The 26,017-nt window shown below is 38.6% G+C and overlaps 1 protein-coding gene across 1 annotated transcript; it reads left to right on the forward strand.

Annotated features, from left to right (window-relative positions):
• The first annotated feature begins 10,050 nt into the window (after positions 1-10,050).
• LYG2 (lysozyme g2) lies at positions 10,051-17,717 on the forward strand. The gene is made up of 5 exons (XM_032592746.1): positions 10,051-10,093; positions 14,222-14,362; positions 15,139-15,335; positions 16,128-16,266; positions 17,599-17,717. The coding sequence occupies exons 1-5, from the start codon at positions 10,051-10,053 to the stop codon at positions 17,715-17,717; spliced, it is 639 nt and encodes a 212-aa protein (XP_032448637.1).
• Positions 17,718-26,017: the final 8,300 nt, after the last annotated feature.

Raw genomic sequence — 26,017 nt, forward strand, 5'->3', positions numbered from 1 at the left:
AAGTGGACCTACATGGCTCGGAAAAGAGGTCTTTGTGCAGCCAAGTGGTAAGTGAGGGAATTAGTGTCTGGCTTTTGGAAATGAGAAAACAAGTCACTGAATCTTGGAATTTCATGATTTAAGAAATAAATGCCTTGTGGATCATCTGGTCCAGTAAATAATGTGAAGGAAATGCCTTGGACGCAGTGTTGGAATGTTTGAGTTCTAGTCTCAGCTTCACCATTTATTAGCTGGGAGATCTTGGGAAAATCACTTAATCTCTTTTCTTCTATGTATAATGGAGGAGATAAATTTGCTTGACCTTTCTCAGAGGGTTATTTCAGGTATTTTAACTTATTCAAAAGTCCATTTGAAATTCTGAAACACTGTACAAATATAAGATATTAAAAAGACATTGCCTATGTTATAATCCTGGCTCAATCCAGCTGTACAGAGAGTTGTTGATAATTTTCAAAGTGAGTAATTACTGTATAGACAATTTGTCATTGAACATATTGGTGTCTTTGTGCTTATGTCTATGCAGAGAAGCAAAAGAAAGTGAAGATGAAGAAAGCCAGAAGCTCCCATTTTCTTCTTTTTTCTATGGTAGTTACAATTTCCTTTGGATGAGAATTCTGGAACCTGACAAAATCAAGTAAATCAGGCTGAGATAATAAAATAGTATAAAAATTGCTGTAAGATGATGTTTCTGGGCTGAGCTGCTCACTCTGCCCAAGCTGGCATCTTCTTGGGTTGGCTCTTTTCAGAGGCAAAGGCAGCACAATGCTGCTCTCTGTTGTTAACAATGTGGCATGACCATCTGGGGCCACTTCCCTGTTTTTCTTGAACAGTGAATTCTCCAGCCCCAGGGTTGTTAGAAGTTCCTACAAAGGAGCCAGGAGAAGCCAGTGATGCCTGAGGCATTCTCACCCCTTTGCCAGCCTCAGGAATACTGGCTGAGGTTGGGTCAACAGGTTGGGAGACAGACAGCTATGACTCCTCAGGCCTCTCCTCCTTGCCTGTTGCTGGACTGGACCCTCAGGGAGGCCAGTGTTTTCCTGGGCCTCTCTGTTCCTGTGCACATCTGGAGCTAAAACTCAGACTTCATTCCCTCAGCTCTCAATTTGACTCAAAGAAGGATGGGCAAATGTAAATGTCCTCTGACTATCCCACCTTCCCAGTCACCTACTGAGGTGAGGGCCAAGGGGCTAGAATTCTGGAAGGTGTCTTTGAAGTTTTTATAAAACTCTAGAGGCTGAGGGCCATCAAAAGGAAATCTCTACACAGTGTCCACCTGTGGGATCAGACCTAGCTACACTCTGGAGAACACAGGATTCTTTAAAATTCCAAAGAATTTTGAAATAGCGTTCCTTTTGATAACCAAATTAATACATATTCTTTGTAGAATATGTGAAAGATATGAAAGATACTGTGATTATACCCCCATAAATTATGTATTATTTTGCTTTATGTTCTGCAATTCCTTTCTTTATATTTCATATAATTAACAAAGGACTAGGACCCAGACTACAATGGATTAAGTATTCCTACTTTAAAAAATGAGAAATAAGCAAATGATCTAGTAAAAGATTATCAAAAGATATGAGTAAATAGTTTAGAGAAGCTGTAAGTGTAATGGTGAATATACATAGATGAAAAGACACCCAACCTCAATCCAGGAAATGAGACTTTTCCCACCCAATTTAAAAAGTCTGATAACAGCAAATGTTGGTGGAGATATGGGACATTGGGAACATTCATATCCCACTTTAGAGGGTAGGTGTGGTGTAGCTTCTTTGAAGAAAATTTTCTAACATCTAGTGCAGGTGAAGATGCAATTCAGCTTATTTTCCATGACTGTATATATACACACACTTAAAATAAAATTGGAACCATTCATTAATACTATTTAACAACCCGCTTAAGTAAAGAGCTTAACAATATATCACGAACATTTTCCTGTTGTTAAACAAGAAAACTTATTATTAAAAAGCCTCCAGCAGAGGCTCCTAATCCATGCTTCCTCTCTCTGCACTCTGGGGGGCCTAGCATTTTGGTGCTTCTAAAACATTTATGGACTCTGACTTCAACTAGTCCATATCTGGACACTACTATCTTTTTGGCTTTCTTGTCAAGTCTCAAACCTCCAGAGTGGCTTTTCTACATTTTCTCCATTTCCATAAGCATCTAATTCTACATAATTTTTACTCTTAGCACATGATTTGACCTTCTTTTTTTTTTTAATTTTTTTTAACGTTTATTTATTTTTGAGACAGAGAGAGACAGAGCATGAACGGGGGAGGGTCAGAGAGAGAGAGAGAGAGAGAGAGAGAGAGAGACAGAATTTGAAACAGGCTCCAGGTTCTGAGCTGTCAGCACAGAGCCCGACGTGGGGCTTGAACTCACGAACCGCGAGATCATGACCTGAGCCGAAGTCGGACGCTTAACCGACTGAGCCACCCAGGCGCCCCATGACCTTCTATTTCATAGAAGAATTAGGGATAATTAGAGAACTCTGTTTTTTCCCATTGACTCTATACATTTAACTGCATTACTATCTGATTTTGTCTTCTTCTTCTTTCTGTTAACAATAAAAGAAGTGTTCCCATTCCTGCCTCATGCCAGTCTCTATTCCTAGGCTTTTGAACTCATGACTTTAACCTTATGTGATCACATAATGCTTCCATTTCCATATCCTCAATATGTTCTACAGCATTTAAATATTTCAAGTCATTCCCAGCATAAATCATGACAAAGTGGCTTTGACTCAAGTCTTCCTTCAGATACTGTCCTAGCTCTTCTCTTCAATACAGGTATAGTGAACAACTATGACACATTAAAAAAAAAAATCAGACTTCTCTTTTCTCCTTTTCAAACAAATCTATTCCTAGACATAGTTGAATAGTCCAGAAGTGGGCATTTGACCCAATCTAGGTTAATTGGAGTTCTTCCCTAATTTGTTTGTTTATTAACCTGGGTATTATTACATTATATGGCTATACCACGATTGTTAATCCATTCCCCTGTTGGTGAGTTTTTGGTGTTTCTAGTATTTTCACTATTATAAATAAGGCTACTATGAACATTCTTGTGCAAGTCTTTTTGGAGGCATTTGTTTCCATTTATCTTAGATAAATACCCAGGAATGGAATTTCTGTGTCCTATGGTAGATGTATGTATAAGTGACCAAATCAGACCACCCCACAAAGTGCTACTTTGGCATAGTAATATTTTAAATTAAAGTTAGTTAAAAAAAAAAAAACAGCCAGTGCAAGAACACTCCTACCCTGCTTTGTCTCCAGAAAGCAGGAAAGAAATCTCCTATATGAAAGTTACCCTCCCTGTACAAGAGGCATAGAGATATCCTTATCAACAGAGAGAGGGGATTCAGGGCCAAGAAGCCTTTATCAACAAACTTTGTACTTTTTACTAATTTACTACCACAGCCCAAATTCTGTGCAGAATTTCATAGTAATTGAAGCTCCCAAACATAAGTCTTCTTTGTCTTGTCAGTTACCTGCAGAGTTATTGTCTCTTTATCTAAAAAATATAAAAACTGCCTGCCTTGGCCATTTCTTTAGATCTCAATCTCATTATTGGGCCTCCATGTGCACATAATTAAAATTTGTTTTTTTCTTCTGTGAATCTGTCTCATGTCATTTAATTCTTAGACTAGCTAGATTTGTGAAGGGTAGAGAAAAAATTTTCCTCCCCAACACATGTTTGACTTTATAAGAAACTGCTAAGCAGTTCTCCAAAGCAATTATTCCATTTTACACTCTAACTAGGAATGTACAAGAGTTCCATTTGCTTCATATTTCCACCAATATTTGTTATAACCAGTCTTTGATTTTAGCCTTTTTAGAGAGTGTGAAATGCTCACTGTGATTTTAATTTGTATTTTCCTGATGCCCAATGATGTTGAGCATCTTTTTGTGAGTTTTTTGACCATTTGTGTCTCTTTTCTGAACTGTTGGTCAAATATTTGACACTGGAAAATCATGTACCTTCCTCAGGGTATGGCATTTTATTTACCATCGAGTATATTAAACTCAAGACAAGAAAAGAAAAGCACTAAGCAGTTCAAGCCAGGCATAGAAATATCTTGAGGTTAAATCAAGCTTTTTAGTGAAATTTTGTGCAAGGGCTCCTCTTCTGCCTTCCCACCAGCCATCGTTTCTAAAGTGCCTTTCCCATGTGTTCTTGGGCAGCCCCTTCATTCTTTAGTTTCTAAGCTGTGCAGTGGATACTTAGGCTCCTTGTGACTGTTTCTGATATTACCATTCCTCCAGTCCCACCAGGCAGACTGCAGAGTCCCAGCAATAGCCCTTCTTGTCTTGTCATATGTCCTTCCTGGCTTCACTTGTTACTTCCTACCCTATTAGTCAATTCTTCATTATGTTTCCTGGTATCCCATGGACAAATAAACAAACAAATGAATAAATCAACTCACCAGGATCTGTGTGCAACTCCATCATAGTAATAACTGGCGTGTTATGAAGCATTGCAATTTATAACATGTTTTCACACATATAATTTATTTTTAACGTCAAAACAGTCATGGGGCATCATTATCATCTCCATTTTACAGATGAGGCAAACTAAGGCTCAGAGAGGTTAAATGAGTTGCCATGGTAATCATCCTTGGTTGTTCTTGAGAAAAGAGAGCTGTGACTGGGATCCACAAATGGCAACATGGAAGAGGCAACCCAGTCTCTAAAACCACAGACCAGTGCTGAAAAGGAGGTAGATATGGATGAGAAAAGAAAGGGGACCAAGCAAGCTTCAGATACTGAGCTCTTATAACTCCAAAGGGTGCTGACCTAGGCTAGCTCAAGGCACAAGTGCATCTCTTTCTATGATATGTTTTGAGGAGTCCCTCAAGGAATTCCCACATTCCCTTCTTTGGGCACACACAGTGCCTCCGATTCCATAATCATTTTTCTCCTTCTATTAATTAGGACAGTACTTCTTAAACTTTTCCACTGAAGCTTTCTCAATGGCAGAGGCACATAAAGGCCACTCTGGGTGGGTGGTGGTCTGGAGCAGAGTTTCAAGAGGGAGAGAGAGACATTTCTGAATCTGGTGTTTTATCTTAAACTTTAATGTAGAATTCACATTTTTATCCACAATAAAGTTTAAAAATACATGGGTATTTTTAAAACACATGTATTTTATAATAAAAATAATGACCCTTTTGCAAAAGTGTGTGTGTGTGTGTGTGTGTATGTGCATGTGTGTGTTATCATGTTTGTCCTCTGGTTTCTGTATTCTTTTGGCAGACTGACTTATTTCTCACTGTAAAAACAAGATTTCAGGAATTCAAAGCCCTGGTTAAAATTAAATTGTACCTGACATGATATTACTTTAAGTTTCTGTCACTAATTAATACAATTGTTATCAGATTAACCTAAGGGAGAGTAGGACATTGAGGTTAGGAAGTAGAGAGTCAACAGAAAGAAAAGTTGAAAAATTCTGTGGAATTGCCAGAGTATTTGAGTTTTGTCTTGGGTCTGAACATCACAGTGGTAGTGATTGTCCCAGACTGTGGCCTCCACCTAGCCCCAAACTATGAGCAGCAGTGATCAGAACCCAGATCTGAGACTTTCTTGGCAAAAAGAATCTTGATTTTTTCAATTTGTTATATTTTTCAGCCACTTACATTATTTTGGGCAATTTTGAGGCTACTTTGACATATGCAAAGTTGAAACTTTCATTGGCCTTACTCATATCTCCTGCAATTCACCAAGCCTGACAGGAAAAATCTGTAGCTATGATTGAGACCAACCAACAAGCAAGCAAGCAAGCAAACAAACGACACCTCTTTCTTACTATCCTTGTCAATGAAAATGGTTGATGACTAGGATTCTGAATTCAATTCTGTGCCAATATATGACAAAGGAATTCTACGATTTGCCAATTGCAAGATAGAGAAGAAAATGTATTTTGAAAGCCACCCTAAAACACAGGATGACTGGGGCGCCTGGGTGGCGCAGTCGGTTGAGCGTCCGACTTCAGCCAGGTCACGATCTCGCGCTCCGTGAGTTCGAGCCCCGCGTCAGGCTCTGGGCTGATGGCTCGGAGCCTGGAGCCTGTTTCCCATTCTGTGTCTCCCTCTCTCTCTGCCCCTCCCCCGTTCATGCTCTGTCTCTCTCTGTCCCAAAGATAAATAAACGTTGAAAAAAAAAATTAAAAAAAAAAATAAAAAATAAAACACAGGATGACTTTCATGGAATTTGTGATTTTGATTAAAACTAAAATGAAGTTCAAGTTTTTCATGAAAAACAGTAAAAACTGTAATGTAGACTTAATGCATATTTAATCCTCTCTGCTTGACCTCCCACAGTATTTTCTCTTTTGGATCCAGTAGATTGTTGGAGCCAGAGGAGAGCTTGGAGATCATCTGCTGTCATCCGGGTTTATAAATGGGAAAATGATGTCTAGACTGGTGACCTACCCAACGGCCCTCAACTCAAGGGCCCAAGGGCCCTCAGCTGGTTGGAGTCAGATCTTAGACCACAAGCTGGATCTCTAGACTTCTGGGCCAGAGCTCTTCCTGCCACACCCTGTTTTGGTGGGACTGATGGAAAACAAGTTGTTTTTGTGGAACCTACATACGTCTTGGCTTAAGGTCTCTTGCTGAGGTCATTTAGATGTTAGGCATGACTGGAGTCCTCATCCCCAAGGCCAGGAACCACAAATGTATTATTTGGCTACCAGAGGCTATCAAAGAATTGCTATATTGAAAAGTCTTAGAGGTGGACAACTGACTGGGAGGGGAAGGAGATCAGGGAACTGGTCACAGAGTTCTATTTGTATAGCAAGGACATGTTTTGCATATAGATCATATTTTTATTTTGGGAACTTGGGGATGCTGATGGAGATTATACCAGGTAACTGGTCCCCCCAAGCTCCTCCTGGCAACATCAGTACAACTCATATGCAGAGTCACTGTTGTCACCCCCGGGAAGAGATGGGGAATCATTTAGTAAATTACTTTCTAAATATCAAAAATTTTCTCAGATATTTATACAATAGTACCCACACTTAACCATTACTGGGTTGTAGATTATAGTAGTTAAAAGTTATACTTTAGAGCGCAACAAAGCTGGGTGCAGACCTTGGCCATGCACCTTATTACTGTTGTACCAGGCTTACTACACAAGCTCAATGCATGTTATTGGTGGAGAAGATATAAAGTGACAAAAAGCCACCGTGGATTCAGTTAACTCACATTTGTATTTAAAAATTACAACAGGGGCGCCTGGGTGGCGCAGTCGGTTAAGCGTCCGACTTCAGCCAGGTCACGATCTCGCGGTCCGTGAGTTCGAGCCCCGCGTCAGGCTCTGGGCTGATGGCTCGGAGCCTGGAGCCTGTTTCCCATTCTGTGTCTCCCTCTCTCTCTGCCCCTCCCCCGTTCATGCTCTGTCTCTCTCTGTCCCAAAAATAAATAAAAACGTTGAAAAAAAATTTTTTAAAAAAAAATTACAACAGCATCTACAAACAAATAACTGAAATATCTGCAATTGGAATCATTTATTCAGACCATAGACAATGCTTTGAATTGATTGATTTGAACCTATTGTAATAATTACTGTGCAGGGTCATTGATGCATAGTGCTAGCACCTTGTACATAGTGGAAGAGCACAGATTTTGGAATCTTATAGACCTGGGTTCAAATCCCAGCTTTGCCATGTCCTGTTGTGCCATCTCTGACAAGTTGCTTAACTTCTCTGAGTCTCAGTTTCCTCATCTCTAAAATAAGGAATAATACCTACCTTACAGAGCTGTTGGAGGACTGGATGATATAATGCACATAGAAACCTGATGTATGATGAGTGTCAAATAAATGTTTATTTGTATTCTCACAACTTGAGCAAAGCTTAATAATCCGCATCAGTTTGAAAACATTTATTTAAATTGCAGAAGACCTGGGCATTAAGACCTTCATGCCCAGAAGGACTTATAACTCTACTATATGAAAACAGGGAGAAGAGTAAAATATGCTTCACGTTTAACAGTACAGTACTTTCAGTGTTTTATTTTTAAATAAAAAATACTCATGGGGGCCTTGAGTACAATGTCAATGTGATGTTGCCACTGTTAATGGTGATGGCTCATTTGTTCCTGAGGGAAATATTGGAGAAGCTGGACCCATGTAAAACCTCTTATTAAAGAGTGGCCTTGATTACAGCACCTGTGGTGATGGTAGAGCTGTCTCCCTTCCCCCACCACAAGTCATTTTCATGATAGTCAGGGCAGGAATCATCATTGGTTCAGAACATCCCTGCCCTCTCTCCTCCCCCCCACCTTTTTTTTTTTTTTTTGGAATAGAAGACTGGAGGCCACTTAAAAGGAAATCTATTCTACAGACAGGAAGGCAGTCAGGGCAGAAGTGAATGTAATGAGATAGTGCAGAGATCAGCTTCATGAAGGCATGATCTCCTAGAAGTTGTGGTTTATTCATTGCCAGGGAGCCTGGCAAGTTGGTTGACTCAGGCCCTTCATCTTTCCCATCTCCTGCTCAGTCTCTCTCACACCTGTCTTCATCTTGTGGATTTATGGAAGGATTGTGTACAGTGTTAGAAACTTCTCATACATGTGAAAGGGACCCATATAAAACTTCCTCCCCTTTGGAAAATGTGCTTTGTCTATTTCAAGAATGTCTCTTCCATTTCCTGTTCCCAGCACTGCACAATGTGCTTTTATCTCTTCCTTTGGACATAAATGTGAAGAAAAATACTCCATCCTTGATAAAAATGTTCATACCTGGCCAAATCTTTTTTTCCCATTTCCTCAGATAGTTTGGGAAACCAGCACTCATATTGCTACTCCCTGGCTTTGTACTGATCTCCCAGAGCAGGTAGTCAATCTTGGCTCTGTTTGTCAGTGTAGAATTGGAACAAGAAGCCCTGTGGCATATTAGTATGTGGATCATGCGACAATGGAATGAGGAACAAAGAGCAGGAGGCTCAAACTTCAGGCAAACAACCAATCCAGGAATGAGAGCTGCTAGTAGTTCCTGTTTATCTTTTTTATGCTAATTATCTGCTTCTTGTTCTCAAATTTAGAAGCTGTTGACCTACCTCAATTTTAGATACTGTCCACCAAATATATGCCTCCACTACAACTTGGGTGTTCATTAGATTAATTAATTAATAGTGGTTAATAAATGCTTTGAAATATTTTTATTAAAAGGGCCACCTAAGTCCAAATTATTATTATAATCAGGTCTAATGAGGTCAGTGGCTTAAAGAGAGGGTTTTAAACCATATATAAACCTCCTCCAATGATCAGTGGTACAGGATGAAGGTAAGAAGAGGCAGGTGAGTCTACATGCTGGCATTTAAAACTTCCCTCCACCGTGGCAGATCCACACTGAAGTCTGCTTGGACTGAAGCCAGGTACTCACAGATCTACCAACTAATGGATTCTTAAATTTTTTAACCTTTTAGAACGAAGGCCACTGCTTTGTTAAAGCCTGGCGTGCAAGGTGGTGCTGAGAACGGGGAACCTTCCCAAACTCAGAGGGGAGACTTTCTCTGCAAGTTCACAAACCAGGTTAGTGCTAGCCTTCTTGTGTCTTGTAGAACACTTAAGCTGTCTTTTGAATGACACCAAGAATAGAGTCAATGGAGGAATGTAGGGAGCACAGCTAACCTCTTCTGAGTCATGATCTCTAATGCTCTTCTCGTGATTTCTTATGATTTTCTAAGGAGATTGGTATAAGAATTGGAACAAAATTATGATGTAAGCAATCTTGGAGATGGGATGGGAGTGTGTGTGTGTGTGTGTGTGTAACATATGTAAGATATTCATAGACTCATGTCAATATGAAGTTGGATTAAAAAGAGTTGGGAGGTTATACTTAGATAAGAGAGTGATTCAGTGAACCATAATTCTGAGCCTATGAGAATACTATCTTGGAACTGGTGAAAAGGTATTATATTATAAATGACTCTAAACTTTTTAAAATCAAAACAAGTTTCCTTTAGGAACCTTTCAAGTTTTAAAATTAGCCAGTTTCTCTTTCAAATCATAACAGGTGCTGCAGGATAAGATTCACCACCATGCTATCCTCTATCCTGTTTTGGGGACTTGTTGCTCTCATTGGTAAGTCACTGATTGACATTTAGTATTGTTTTCAGGGTGTCCACAAAAATATGCAGCACAGTCATGAATCAGAAAAGGCAATGATTACATGCAATGGAGGGGTGGGCACTCCTAATCAGCCTGGCCATCAATCAACTGCTTATATCTATAATCAAGAGTGTATTCTGCTTGCCAAGCAGGTGAAGGTGATCTCAGTGAGAATTTATGGAACAGTGCCTTAGGAGGCAAGGCATATGAAGATAAAATTATCAATACCAAGCAGTAAATAAGAGTTAAATGAATATAGACACAAAAGACACTAGTCTTGGAGGAGTTTAGGATGAAGAGTTCACATCTAGTCAGGATGTTGATACCAAAAGGCTTTCCTAGGGGATGTGATACTTGAGGAACGTTTTGTATTTTGATAAAAGAAGAAAGGAGTCACTGAATGGATAGAGTGACTTTAGTACAGAAAAGCAGAAATGGATGAAAAGTATTTGGGATGCAATAAACAGATCAGTGTGACAAGAACAGAAGTAAGGATTTCTGAAGGGAAGGCTAAAAAGTTAGGCTGGTGAGATGGTGAGGGACTTTGAAAAAGAAAAAAATTGAAATTTTGGCTTAAGAAAAATAAAAAGACATTGTAAACAATGTCCAAATTGTCTTTATGAATAGAGTGAAGATTGAGAAGAAAGTGTTTCTAAAATGTTTAATTCTAAATTTGAAAAAGTAAGACTACAGAAAAGTGATGATTTCCAATTATTTATATGGTCAAAGGCAGGGGAACATAGTTTAGAATTTTTATTCCTTCTTTAATTCCCAGGTGATAGCAGAGTTACATAGCTAGTAGACTAATTATAAGCTACTATACTATGTTTAACTGAAAGGTGACTATAATTAAGAAGGGCCTATGTGTTTACGATGTCAATACAAGTAGCGTAAAGTCCATGGTCATATTATAATCCCCTTAAATCAAACTTTGGTATGCATGAATCTGTTGGGAATCCTGGTTAAAGTGGAGATTCTTTGACCTTAAACCTAAAAACTGGCTCAATAGACCTAGTATGAGGAGGCCATAGATATGCATTTTTAATAAGCATACAGATCACTTTGATACTTGTGGCCTTTGAGCCACATATCGAGCATGGCAAAGGCTGGCTCTCTAGTGGAAAGAAATGGAAACTTTTGACATATGGACACTTGATACAGATAATTCCTTTACTTCTCATCCATCCATCTATCCATCCATCCATTCATGTATCTATTCACAAATATTTACTGAATGTCCACTTTATGTCAGGCATTGTTCTAGGTGCTGAGGAAGATATAGTAGAAAAAAAATGTTCTAGTGAGAGAAACAGACAGAAAAAAGAGAGGAAGAAATGAAAGAAGAAAGGAAGGAAGACATGTCAGATGGTGATACGTGATATAAATAAAATAATGTAAGGTAGTGGGTGACAAGGAATGAGGCATGAGTATGTTGCCTTTTTAATGTAAGTAGGAAAAAAGGCTCTTTAATAAGGTAATTTTAAAAAGTTTGTTGTAGAATGTTTCAAACATATAAAATGGGGGAGGGAATAGCATAATTAACTCCCATCAAGCATCTATGGTTTTCAACACTTTGTATTCTTATTTTTATTTATCCCTCATCTCTACAAAAAAAAAATTTTTTTTTGGTGATGGGGAGGTTGAAATATTTTAAAGCAACCCAAAACATCAAAACATTTCACCTGTAAATGTTTTAGTATGTGTCTATAATGTGTAAGAACCAGTTCTGGTACAAGTAGAGATCAAGTTCTGGTTCAGTCCAGATCAAGTAGGGCTTGGAAGCCAGAATTGAATGATTGGAAAGCTATTGGAAGGCTAAGAGAGAAGACTGATATGATTCCAGGCATGTTTCCATAGACTACTCTGGCTTCTGGGGATTAGACTGTAAGGGTGGAGGAGGGAGGTCAGTTAGGAGGCTATTACAATAATCAAGATTAGCAATGGTGATTTGGACCCTGGTGGTGGTACCAGAGGTAGTGAGAAGTGGTTAGATTCTGGATATATGTTGTCAGTCTGCACCCTCACTCACAGCTTCCATGCCTCTATCTTACATATAATCTATGTCATGGAAATCTACTCATTCATTCATTCATTCATGTATATTTCCTACACATATTGTAGGCACAAGGTATACCGAGGGCCATGGAGAGTGCCAATGTGATGGTTCCTGCTCTTTGCCATCACATGGAAATCCACACTGCTTTGAAAAGCTTTGCTAGTTTCTGCTGCTTTTATTATCTAAATAGGCTTTCTTACTATTCTGAGTTTACTTGATAGTTGCACTGTCTGACTTCCTTGTCCATTTACAAACTTTTGGTTTTTTTTGCCTGTTTGTAGATAGGAGAGAGTAGATTGTGCCTGTATTTTTATTTGTTTAGATGAGTTTTGCTTTTTATTTTTTATTTTTTTAAAAAATTATTTATTTATTATTTTTGAGAGAGAGACAGAGTATGAGCAGGGTAGGGGCAGAGATAGAGGGAGACACAGAATCTGAAGCAGGCTCCAGGCTCTGAGCTGTCAGCACAGAGCCCAATGCAGGGCTCGGACTCACTAACCTGGAGATCACATGACCTGAGAGAAAGTGGGATGCTCAACCAACTGAGCCTCCCAGGTGCCCTGAGTTTTGCTTTTTAAACAAGTTAATCTTTAGAGTTGCTTTGTTTTCCTTTTAAAATAAATATTTTTAAGGAAGAGTTCCATTGGTTATGTGCCTAATTCTAAGAGAGTCTCTTTATACTGTCAAGTTAATCAGAACCAGATTAACTGTGGTGAATGGTCCTATTTAAAAACACCATTTACAATACTAAATGAAACAGCAGTGTTTTTTTTTAAAGTTTATTTATTTATTTTTGAGAGAGAGAGGAAGCTAGAGCAAGCAGGGGAAGGGTACAGGGGTGGGGGCGGGGGAGAGAGGGAGAGCCTGACGTGGGGCTTGAACTCACAAACTGTGAGATCATGACTCGAGCTGAAATCAGGAGTTGAACGCTTAACTGACTCAGCCACCCAGGTGCCCCAACATAATTTTTTACATCAAGTGTTTTAACAAACATAATTTCTTACAACAAATATATGTAGTCTTAAGATATTAGTCAACAATCTTAGGAATTATTAGAACAAACTTTCCAACTTACAGAAAAGCTCTTTATCTCCTTTAGCAAATAGACTTGGACAGAAAGTCACTTCATAATGATAAAATAAAAAATAAGAATGAATTTAACTTAAATTTTTATGGTAAGTTAAATTTTATTTCCAAGGTTACTAATTATACTTAGACACTCAAATTTGTAGAAACATGATATAAAATGGATATTTTAAGGTAATGGCATCCTTCTTTTTTATCTTACATGGTATTTTTGCCCTTCTTTCTTATATTCCTAAACAAAAGCAGTTGTTAATATAAGTGCTTATATCCCAGAAGTATTTGTGTCAGAAGCGTCTTAACATTTCTCTCAAAGTTCCTGCTTAAAACTCTAGTGTATCAATTGTATTTATTTAAAAATTTTTAATTTTTTTTTTTTGAGAGAGAGACAAAGTATGAGCGGGGTAGGGGCAGAGAGAAAGGGAGACACAGAATTCAAAGCAGGCTCCAGACTCTGAGCTGTCAGCCCAGAGCCCAATGTGCGGCTGGAACTCACAAACTGTGCGGTCATGACCCGACCTGAAGTCGGAGGCTTATCTGACTGAGCCAAACAGACTCCCCTCTAGCAGCAATTTTAATTCTGATCAAGATTACAGCAAATGTTTTTGAGACCTATAAAAATTTGATTTTCATAATACTTTCTACAATGTTTGGAATTAAGTGCTTTATTAAAAATTTGGGGGGGGATGCCTGGTGGCTCAGTCGGTAGAGCATGTAACTCTTGATCTCCAGATTATGTTGGGTGTGAAGACTACTTAAAAAAAAATTTTTTTTAAGGTTCTGGTAAAGTGGGAAGGAGGAATCTTCTATTCTGTTTTGTCTAATGAACCATCCTAAGGGTCTTGCGAGGGACTTGGGGAGGAGTAAATCTATGGCTTCCCCTTTGGTTTAGTAATGCTAATTATAGCAACTCGAGTGATATTTCTCACAGGCTTCATGTGAATTATCATTCTATCCACCAGGCACTTCTAGGGGCTCATACCCTTTCACTCAGTCAATGAGCCCTCACCTGCATCCCCGCCTGTACCACGGCTGCTACGGTGATATCATGACCATGGAGACCTCTGGTGCTTCTTGTGATATAACCAGGTTGATTAACTGTGGTAAGTGAAAAGCAAAGCAAACATTTGGCTTTCCCATTTTCATCATTTTCAGATTCATTTTTAGGAAGTAGCTTAATTTTAAAAAGGTATAATCACTGTTACAACAATGATACCAAAATTAAAAATTAGAAGAAAGCAGAATCCTCACCAACCTAACAATCTGTTTCTTTTCATTTTCCCCCTATTCTTTCCAAACTTTGTCTTAATGGGTTTATTTCTACATATTGAAATGACTGTTTACATAAAATATTACATTCTGGCTTTGTTTTACGTTTTTTTTGTTGGTTTTTACTTCATGTTACAGCATGAGCATTTTAAGCACGCCTCTTGCTCTCTGTACATCTTGTCTTTTGAGAATCCTGTTCCAAAGTCTTCTTCATGTTATCCCAGTATTAGAAAATCAGTACTGGAAGCAACAACAAGGTCAATCTAATCCTACCTCCCCCGATTTATAGATCTGAAAACTGAGGCTCAGCAAGAAGAGACTTCCCATGGGTCTGGAACTAGGTAGTGGCAGAACCAGACTCAAATTTAGGCTGGCTGACTTCTAGTTCAAGAGTCTTCCCAATGCACCAATGTGGCGGGTAGCAGAAGATCAAGAAAGAGAGCAGAAGTGGTATCTGCCAGTGGTTGTGAACCTTTCAAGGTTTATGCAATTAGAGATCAGAAAATGTCCTAGAATAGTTCCAAGATGTGGTCAGGCGCCGTGACTAACTTACTAAACTTTGAAAGTGGGTTTTCTTCTGGAGTAAACAGTTTATTTTCTATTGACTTAGGGATCCGTGGTTCTGAAATGTTTGCTGAGATGGATTTGAGGGCCTTAAAGCCTTACCAGATTCTGATCAAAGAAGTTGGGCTGAGGCATTGTGTGGACCCTGCTCTCATTGCAGCCATCATCTCCAGAGAAAGCCATGGTGGAGCAGTCCTGCAAGATGGCTGGGACCACAGAGGACTTAGATTTGGCTTGATGCAGGTACCTGGCAAGGAAATTTTCAGTCAGTCCCACTTTATCCTTCCTTTTGGAAGCTCAATCCAATCTGGATACTCATTTGCAGTACTTCCAGTCTTCAAAACACCCTGGTGCTTCAGCATCATTTGCACTTCTGTATTTCTCTAACTTATCTTTGGTTATTTCATTAAAGATTTATCAGTTATTGGCTGTCTTCAGAAAAAGTATTTAATGAGTTTTATAATTATAGTTTGCAACTAATAAAATGTAATACACTTAATTGAGAAAATCTTATAAAGGGTACTATTAAAGGTGTCCATTTGGGGTTCATAAAGTAGTAAATTTCATCCACGTAGATCAAAACACTATAATTAAGCTCTATTTGAACGAACTTGTTTTTTTAAGCAAATTGGAGAAGACAATCCAAATTATTTGGATGTTTGCTTCCAGTCTTTATTTTAAATTGTCTGTAGAAACCCAGACTTTAGCTGTCCCAGTTAGAAACAAATTTTTATTTTTGACTGCAAGTATCTAGACATTGAGTGCTAATTATTTGTTTTGAAACAACTTTTTCATATATTTATTTCTATTTGAGAGCTTAACTAAAACTATGCCACATTCATATCTCCTAAATCATACTTTGTTTCTCCGACTCTCTTTTCGTGAGAAAAAGGACTATAGAATTGATTCTGTGGAGATAAAGTAAGGGGGCCGAGGCCACTGTCTGTGTACTTGAATACAAGGAAGAGAAATCAGGAATAGCAGAAAAATGCATTGTTTCATCTAGATGCTGACATTATTATCTGATTTTTCTAGCTTGATAAAAAAATTCATCACCCTGTTGGTACCTGGGACAGCAAAGAACACCTATTGCAGGCTGTTGGGATTCTAACAGACAAAATAAAGGCAATCCAGAAAAAGTTCCCCACGTGGAGTGTGGCTCAACACCTCAAAGGTAGGCCATATTTGTGGAGCTTTGTTAAAAAGTTCAGTGAGTGAGACCCCTGAAGACCAGATGTGCCCTGGGCCTCCCTGAGGGCATTCTCATGGGGTCAACAGTGGGCATAGGAGGAGCTGCCGGATGACTGTACTAGTTTTCTCCAAACCACTGAGTTACTTTGAGTGGTCTTCCTTCCCAACTTCCATTTCCTCTTCTGCCAGACGTTGGCATTCTCATTACCTCTCTCCTTGGTTACTGAGCCACTGAGTGATGTCTTGAGTATTAATGCCATAGTTTAAAAGAATATGTTTACCTCCCTCTGATAGTTTTTTTTCTTGATGAAAGAAACTGTTAACCTCTTTATGAATTGTTTGAACAAATTTTTACTCTGTGAGCATTCTCAGTGACATCAGGGCTTTAGGTACCATGACATGTCCAAGTGGAGATTTCTGCTTGGTTGATCAGAGATCTCCTCAAGTTCAGCATCTTCCAGACTGAATTAAGTCACTAGCTTCCCACTATAAACTTGCTCTTTCTTCTGTATTTTCTATCTCTGAAAGGTGTCAAAATATGTCTAGTCATTCCAGCCAGAAAAACAGATTGTTTTCTTAGGTTCTCTGGTTCTTTCTGTCTTCACATCCAACCACACCAATTCCTATTAACTCTACCTTCTATGGACTCATGGTATGTATATACCTCTCTCCTCCTTTAACATCCTTAATTTAGAACAAACAATTTCTTTTTCCTTGAAATCAGGGATCAGGACCAGGGAGCTTTTCCTCTATATATCAGAGCAGAGCATAATTATGTTAAACACATAAGTAGCTATTGAAGATCAAAATTCTTGGGTAAAATACACCTACACACACATATCCCTACATAGAAATGATTATGTCTTGGATACCGTTGTGCACCCTGAACTCAGTGTGGCACCCATCCTGGCACATAGTAGGTGCTTAAAAACATTAACTGAATGCCTAAAAAAGTGAGTGAATAAGTAATTTTTTAAAAATGAGTAAGATATTTAATGGCTGAGAGAATGTTATAAGCATTCTCAGACTGATTTGCTGAGGATATACTTTTGCCAGACCTGGACTCTATAAGAAGCAAATACGACTTTTGTAGCAAGAAATACAAAGGACTTTTAAAAGGAGAGAGAAGGAAAGCAATCTGGAATTTTCCCAGAGATTCTTGGGGTAGTTGATCCTTTTAGGAGGGGAGGAAAAGGGAAGGATCTGGGAATGCGTGCTTTGGAAGATTTACCTAGGGGGCTTACATCCTGGGAATGCTCAAAGCTGATTTCTGCTGAAAGTTAATGTTTCATTCTGAACTTCTGTTTCATTTCAGGTGGTCTCTCGGCCTTTAAGTCAGGAATTGATGCTATTGCAACCCCAGTGGACATAGACAATGACTTGGTCAATGATCTTCTCGCCCGAGCTAAATTCTATAAAAGACATGGCTTCTAGGCAAAGCTCTATGGGTGGGCTGAGTTCGCAGGTATTCAGATGGCCCCCCTTTGAGAGTTTGAAATGGATGCGTTATACCCAACACTGGCAAAGAAATAGCTGCAATTATGACAGAAAATTCATATCTCAGTTTTCTTAATGCAAATAGCATTAAAAAAGAAAAGGAGGGGCGCCTGGGTGGCTCAGTCGGTTGGGCGTCCGACTTTGGCTCAGGTCATGATCTCGCCATCCATGAGTTCGAGCCTTGGGTCGGGCTCTGTGCTGACAGCTCAGAGCCTGGAGCCTGTTTCAGATTCTGTGTCTCCCTCTCTCTCTGACCTTCCCCCATTCATGCTCTGTCTCTCTCTGTCTCAAAAATGAATAAACATTAAAAAAATTAAAAAAAAAAAGAAAAGGAAACCCACCCAGTTCATAGTACAGTTCCCATGAAACGCACATAGATGTATGCATAATTATTTTAAGTGTGAATATCATGGTGACTGACATCTTCATATTCCAGTGAGGCCTTATTTTATCCCATGATTTCAATGGGATAAACTGACCCTTGTTTTACTGGAATTGTTAACAAGAGAGCCTGACCTGAGCTTTTGTCTTTCTCCAAGTATCTGTCTAAGCCACCAGGGTGTGATTGTGAGATATGCCTACTCATAAGCCAGTCAACCTGTGGGACAATGGAGAAGCTAGAGATGGAATTCTAGCTTCACAAGTAACTGAGAGCTGACTGTGGTAAAGCTGATCTGAAAGTGATATACTCCACATCCCTGACTCACATCAAGCTTCTTTGTCTTCTTCCTCTTATTTGCTGAAGATCCAGGGACTGGCTTCTTATTTCAGTAACTCCTGCCACACCCTTGTTGAACAAGTCCACTTCCCACAAAACATGACTGAAGATAAGCATATAGGACCTGACTGAGTTATGGTTCTTTAGTTTTAAGCAAAAGTAACCAATTCTGGAAAATTTAAGGAATGAATGGCCATTATGAGAAGGACATCAAAAGGCTCCCAGAAACAACAAGGTCAAGGACATGAACAGAAACCAGGCAACTCTGGGCAGCAGGAACCAGTTGACCATAGTTGATAGCATTCCCACTGCATGAATAGATTAGCACTCTCCCTACATAAATAGACTCCAGAGACTTTCTCTCCCATCCTTTCATCATTTTGCTTCACTTTCATAGTCCCAGGAGAGAGGCTCTGACGGGCTTATCTTGGGGCATCTACATACCTATGCCTTGGCTACTTTGCTCTTTGGTCTTGCACAAACAATCCATGATGGAAAAGAGTTCTCTAGAATGAAACTTGGTGCAGTTTGTGGCTTTCCTTACATACTCAGGAGAGGACACAAATAATAATGTTGGAGTGTAAATCCCTCAAAGTCCCTGCAACATGGCTCCTGCTTGGCCTTTAGCTTCCTTTGGGAATATTTGATAAAAGTTTCTACTCGTTATTTCTCTTTCTGAGGAGGAATAAAAATTAAACCCACCTACATTCCAGTGTACCCGGAGAAAGCCAAGTAAACCATTCTGCCCAACAACCTCTCAACCCAGTCTAAAGATCTGACCAAGGCAGAACCAGGTCCCTTGTGTTTCACTGGGCAGAGCCAATGGTCATCTAGTATGGCAGCCATGCAGCATACAGTCCATCTTTTATGATTGGTGAAGGACCATACTGTACCAGTTGTTAAATATTTTATTATCATCCCTATATGTGGGCAATCCAGAATGTTCTTTAGATGTTCCCTTTGCTCAAGAATGATTTTTTTCTGGACTTTCCTCCACAGCATGTACTCCACCTAATTGCCAGCCCCTTCACTATTACTACTAAGCAATAAAGTACATCTAGGTGAGATAATTTCCAAGTAATTTGAAAAATAAGAAATAGTATGCTGACTTAGACTCTGAATTGATTCCCCCAGTATTCTCTTTATGACTGGGATACCAAGAGATGTTCTATAGGAGAGTCCATATTTAAGGTGTCTTAGTTTGGTTCCCACCTGAGACAAAGGATTCAGATCCAGGTAGCTTATCTGAGAGGTGCAGAGAATACTGGTGTGAAGTGGCTTGGTGATACAGGGAAGGGAAAAAAGCCTGAAGTGTCATGAAGCCAGCTACCATGGTGCATACTGGGACTCTACCTTCCAAGCACACCTCAAGAAATGTACAACACACAGTTTAGAATTATTCTACCCAAAAGGACAAGGGGCTGGGGTGTTTATATACAATTTTTCAGAGTCACTGATTGAGGGATTTTTCTGTTGGGGGCCAAGGGAGGGCATGTTAATTCTTTGCTCCTCTGGTCTGCCATGCAAGTAGGCAGCACACTTTTCTGCAGTTCCAAGGAAAAGAGATTGTAGGCATAGAGATGCAGATACTGGCAGATGGAAATCACCTGAGAATCCTGAACTATCTAGGGATATGGGAAAGGCACTGGCGCCATCTACTTCACAGATTAGAGATACGTGGGGGTTGGAAAAATCCCTCCAACACTGTTTGCTTTCCTCCATAACCTAACAACATAGTAAGAACAATATAAAATAAACATAAGCCTCATTATGCCTCATGATTTCCATGTCACGCTTTTCCATAATCTATTACAATTACTAATTAGATATAATAAACTGCCCCACTCTATTTTTTTCCTGTTGATACTGAGAACAATGTTAGAGATGTTAGACTCAAATGTGGCTCCATTAAATATTCTTTCAGTCATCCTCAATTTTCTTTATATTTTTTGCCTGTACCCTCTTCAGAGATAATGAATGGCTCTATGTTTACATCCTAGTGTGCATAGTGTCACTTCTTTTTGTTGTCTAGGAACTAAGCTGTCTCTGGAAAATGAAGAAGATTCTCTTATAAATAGTTTCCAAAGCATAAAAAGAAATATCTAAAACCATTTCCCTAGCTGGACTTGTTCATGGTTACCCTCTCATCCTATCTCTTTCTTGACGGTCAGTGCTGAGAACATTATTAGAGGTCACAGATATACTAAAAGAACATAGATGACAAATGGCCCTAATAAGAAGACCAGCCTCAGGGGCTGTGAAGACTATTGTGAAGACTGAAGGAAAAATGTTTGAGAAATTACTAAATAATCATTGGTTATGTCGTGGTGGCAGCATCCCCAGAGTGAGGGGTTTTGCAAGCCAGGGGGTCATAAGGACACAGGATTCCTGAGAGAGAGGGAGCTCTGAAAGTTAAAAGACCCTAAAAGTGACTGACTGAGATACCCCTCTTTGCCAGCCCCATTGGGTTTGGCCTGTGAAGCAGCCCTTAGTTTGTCTTCTTGGGGTGGAATTATCTATCAATTACTTCTTTTTAGTTGCCATCTTGATGCTTATTTGTATTGAATTTAAAATCCTCTCTTTAAAAATGCTGTTTTACATTAACAACTCAGGCAACAACAGATGTTGACGAGGATGCGGAGAAAGAGGATCTCTTTTGCACTGCTGGTGGGAATGCAAACTGGTGCAGTGACTCTGGAAAACAGTATGGAGGTTCCTCAAAAAATTAAAAATAGAACTACCCTACAACCCAGCAATTGCACTACTGGGTATTTATCCAAGGGATACAGGTATGCTGTTTTGAGAGGGCACATGCACCCCAATGTTTATAGCAGCACCATCAACAATAGCCAAAGTATGGAAAGAGCACAAATGTCCATCGATGGATGAATGGATAAAGAAGTGTGGTGTGTATATATACAATGGAGTATTACTCGGCAATCAAAAAGAATGAAATCTTGCCATTTGCAACTGTGTGGGTGGAACTGGAGGGTATTATGCTAAGCGAAAGTAGTCAGTCGGAGAAAGACAAATATCATATAACTTCACTCATATGAGGGCTTTAAGATACAAAACAGATGAACATAAGGGAAGGGAAGCAAAAATAACATAAAAATAGGGAGGGGGACAAAAACATAAGAGACTCTTAAATATGGAGAACAAACAGAGAGTTACTGGAGGGGTTTTGGGAGGGGGGATGGGCTAAATGGGTAAGAGGCATTAAGGAATCCATTCCTGAAATCATTATTGCACTATATGCTAACTAACTTGGATATAAATTTAAAAAAATAAATTAAAAAAATTAAAATGCTGTTTTAAATTGTGAAATAATACACATACAGAAGAGTACATGTAATAACAAAACTGTTTAGCAAAATAAACTATTAACTGTTAAAAAAGGCTAACCACAGAACAGGAGAAGACATTTTAACTAATAAGTAAATATTCTATTGTAGTCTAATACATCAATATATTTGCTTTTGGGAGGGCCCAAAGTGATATTTTAATTGGTTTTTATAAAGTATTTTTATGTAGTTTCATTAATATTTTACTCCAAGTCTCATGAAGATAAAATACCCCACTGGATATTCATAGAATACTAAAGGGCATTGTTAATTATGCATTTATTGTGCTGCTAAATTTTTCCCTTGATTTTTTTTCAATTTTTAAATTGTGGTAAAATAAATAACATAATATTTACCATTGTAACTATTTAAGTGTACAGCTCAGTGGTATTAAATCCATTCATAAGTTGTGCAATCATCACCACCAGCCATTTCCATAAGTTGTTTCATCTGATAAAATCTATACTCATTAAACAATAGCCCCCTTTCCTCCCTACCCCTCAGCCACTGGCAACTACCATTCTGCTTTCTATCTCCATGATTTTGACAATTCTTTTTTTTTTTTTAATTTTTTAATGTTCATTTACTTAGAGAGAGACAGACACAGAGTATGAGCGGGGAGGCATAGAGAGAGAGGGAGACATAGAATCTGAAGCAGCCTCCAGGTTCTGAGCTGTCAGCACAGAGCCCCACATAGGGCTGGAACTCAGGAAATGTGAGATCATGACCTGAGCAGAAGCTGAAAGCTTAACCAACTGAGTCACCCAGGCACTCCTGATTTTGACTAAGTACCTTATATAAATATTATCTTATTCTTCTTTTTTTAAGTTTATCCATTTATTTGAGAGAGAGAGAGAGAGAGTACGCACAAGTGAGGCAGCGGCAGAGGGAGAGGGAGACAGAGAATCCCAAGCAGGCTCCCCTCAGCACAGAGCCTGATGCAGCACTCGATTCCTGACAACAGGACCATGAGATGATATCAGAGTTCAACAATTAACTGATGGAGCCATCCAGGCACCCCTGCCTTATTATTAATGTTTCTCATGCCTTATTTAAGAAATATTTTCATCATCAGATTATGAAGATATTCTCCTACATTACTTCTAAATGCCTTACTGTTTTATATTTCACATGTGGTTTTGTAAAGCACTGGATTTTTGGTGTGTTGTGATTTAAAGATCCAATTTAAATGTTTTTCCATGTGGATACCTAAAATTGTCTTAAAAACATTTACTGAAAAGACCATCTTTGCCTCACTGCCCTGCACTACCACCTCTATGTCTAATTTCTCTCTTCTGCTCATCAGTTTACTTACTTCTAGCAAGACCAACCTACTTGAGTTGGTATAGCTTTTTTGTAAGTCTTGATTCCTGGTCAAGCAAATCCTTCAACTTTGTTTTCTCCTTGCATTTTTATATAAATTTTATGATTAGCTGGTCAAGTTCCACAAAAATAACTGTTAGGACTTTTTTTAAATTAATAAGCTTTAGTTTTTTAAGGGAGTTTTAGATTCACAACAAAATTGAGCAGAAAAAGGACCAAGAGTTCCCAAATACCCTCAGTCCCCACACACGCACAGTCTCCCCAGTATCGACATCCTAGACCACAGAAGTGCATTTGTTATAATCAATGAACCTACGTGGACACATCATTATCATCTGAAGTCCATAGTTTATATTAGTGTTCATTCTTGGTGTTGTACATATTATGGGTTTTGACAAATGTATAATGACATGTATCCATTATTAGAGTATCATACAAAAGAGTTTCACTACCCTAAAAGCCCTCTGGGCTCAGCCTATTCATCCTTCCCTCCCTTCTTCCCCCCAACCACTGATCATTTTACTGTCTTGATAGTTTTGCCTTTTCCAGAATGTTATATACTTCTGGAATCATACAGTGTGTAGTCTTTCAGATTGTCTTCTTTCACTTAATAATATGCATTTAAATTTCCTCCATATCCTCCATTTTTTTTAAGGCTTTGTAGCTCATTTCTTTTTGGCACTGAAAAATACTGCATTATCTAAACATACCACAATTTATTTATCCATTCGTCTGCTGAAGTCATCTTCGGCTCCCAAATTTTGGCAATTATGAGTAAAGCTGCTATAAACACCTGTGTGCAGGTTTTTGTGTGGACATAATTTTCAATTCATTTGGGTAAATACCAGGAACATGATTGCTGGATCACATGGAAAGAGTATGTTAAGTTTTGTAAGAAACTGTCACACTGCCTTCTCAAGTGGCCATACCATTTTTTCCCCAGTAGGAATAAATGAGAGTTTCTGATGCTCCATATCTTTGTCAGCATCTGGTAATGACAGTGTTTTGGATTTGAACCATTCTAATATGTATGTAGAGATCCTGTTGTTTAATTTGCCCCTTCCTAATGACATATGATGTTGAACACCTTTTCAGATGTTTACTTGCCATTGTATATCTTCTTTGGTGAAATGCTTATTAGGTCTTTGGCTCATCTTTTAATCAGGTTGTTTATTTTCTTGTTGTTGAGTTTTAAGAATTCTGTGTATATTTGGATAATAGTCCTTTATCAGATGTGTATTTTGCAAATATTTTCTCCCAGTCTGCACTTTGTTTATTATTCTCATAACACTATCTTTCAGAGCAGAAGTGTTTCATTTTAATGAAATCCAGTATCAATTTTTTCTTTCATGGATCATGTCTTTGGTGTTGTCACCAAAGTGACTAAAGTCATTAACAGGGGTGCCTGAGTGATTCAGTAGGTTGAGCATCCGACTTTGGCTCAGGTCATGATCTTGTAGATCGTGAGTTTGAGCCCTGCGTTGGTTCTGTGCTGACAGTTCAGAGCCTAAAGCCTGCTTTGGATACTGTGTTTCCCTTTATTTTTGCCCCTCCCCTTCTTGTGCTCTGTATTTCTCAAAAATAATAAGTATTAAAAATAAATAAATAAAGTCATCAACACACCTAAGGTCATGTAGGTCTTTCCTATGTTATCTTCTAGGAGTATTAGCTTTACATTTTGCATTTAGGTATATATTCATTTGGATTTAATTTTTGTGAAGAGTATAAGGTCTGTGTCTAGATCCATTTTTTTTTTTTTGGATGTGGTTGTCCAATTGTTCCAGTATCATTTGTTGACATCATGATCTTTGCTCCATTGATTGTAATACCTTTGCTCCTTTGTCAAAGATCAGTTGACTATATTTATGTGTGTCTATTTCTGGGCTCTCTATTCTGTTCCATTAATCTATATGTCTATTCTTTCTCAAATACCACACTGTCTTGATTATTGTAGCTTATAGTAAATCTTGAAGCCAGGTAGTATCAGTCCCTCCAATTTTGTTCTTCAATATTGAGTTGGCAATTCTGGATCTTTCCTTCCCCATATAGACTTTAGACTCAGTTGCTAAATAACTTGATGTTTTGCTGAACTAATCCTAAACTGTTGCTTGAGCTCATGGTTCTTCTTGTGGTATGAACATTACTTCGGCTGAGAAAACACAACACTGTCCAGACAGCTGATCAAGCTCTATTGAGATTCTGTTATTATTTTCTCTCACGTTTCTATTTACCACTGCAAACCCCTAAATCCTGCCACCCTTTTGCCCCTATCAGAAGAAGAATAATCTCATGATAGTCTTAACTCAGGGAACTTTCTCTCCCATTGAGAACCTTGACCTAATATGATTTGTTGATTGATCATACCTCAACCAAAACTGGAAGTTATAAGCAAAATATGTTATAAGCAATGTAAGCTCTCCTTTAGAAAATAGTTCTCATCAGGTAAATTAGCCTAGGTAGCAAAACTTACTGCACCAATGAGAGCATATCAACTATCCAAAGAGTAGAGGGTAAACATATACAGATAGCAAGTATATTTTTAGAGTAGTACATGGCTTTGAAATACTGTGGAGACAAAGGGTGTTTCTTACCCCTGCTGGAATCCCCATCCAAAATGGACAAGTCATAGAACATCAAGGTGCTCCTACTTCTAAGAGAGGTGGCTATTATAAGGATTGAGACCTGTCCAAAAGGAGGGAGAGGAGGTAGAGAAAGAAAATAGGTAAGACTAAAGAAATGCTCTAGGAGATTATTTTGCTAAACAAGCAACCCTAACCACAGTAATAACCATAATCAAACACTCAAGGAAAAATCACTGGAGGGATTCAAATAGGCCATTATAAAATATTAAT

The sequence above is a fragment of the Lynx canadensis genome, chromosome A3 (genome assembly GCF_007474595.2).
Source record: "Lynx canadensis isolate LIC74 chromosome A3, mLynCan4.pri.v2, whole genome shotgun sequence".
NCBI classification, from domain to species: domain Eukaryota; kingdom Metazoa; phylum Chordata; class Mammalia; order Carnivora; family Felidae; genus Lynx; species Lynx canadensis.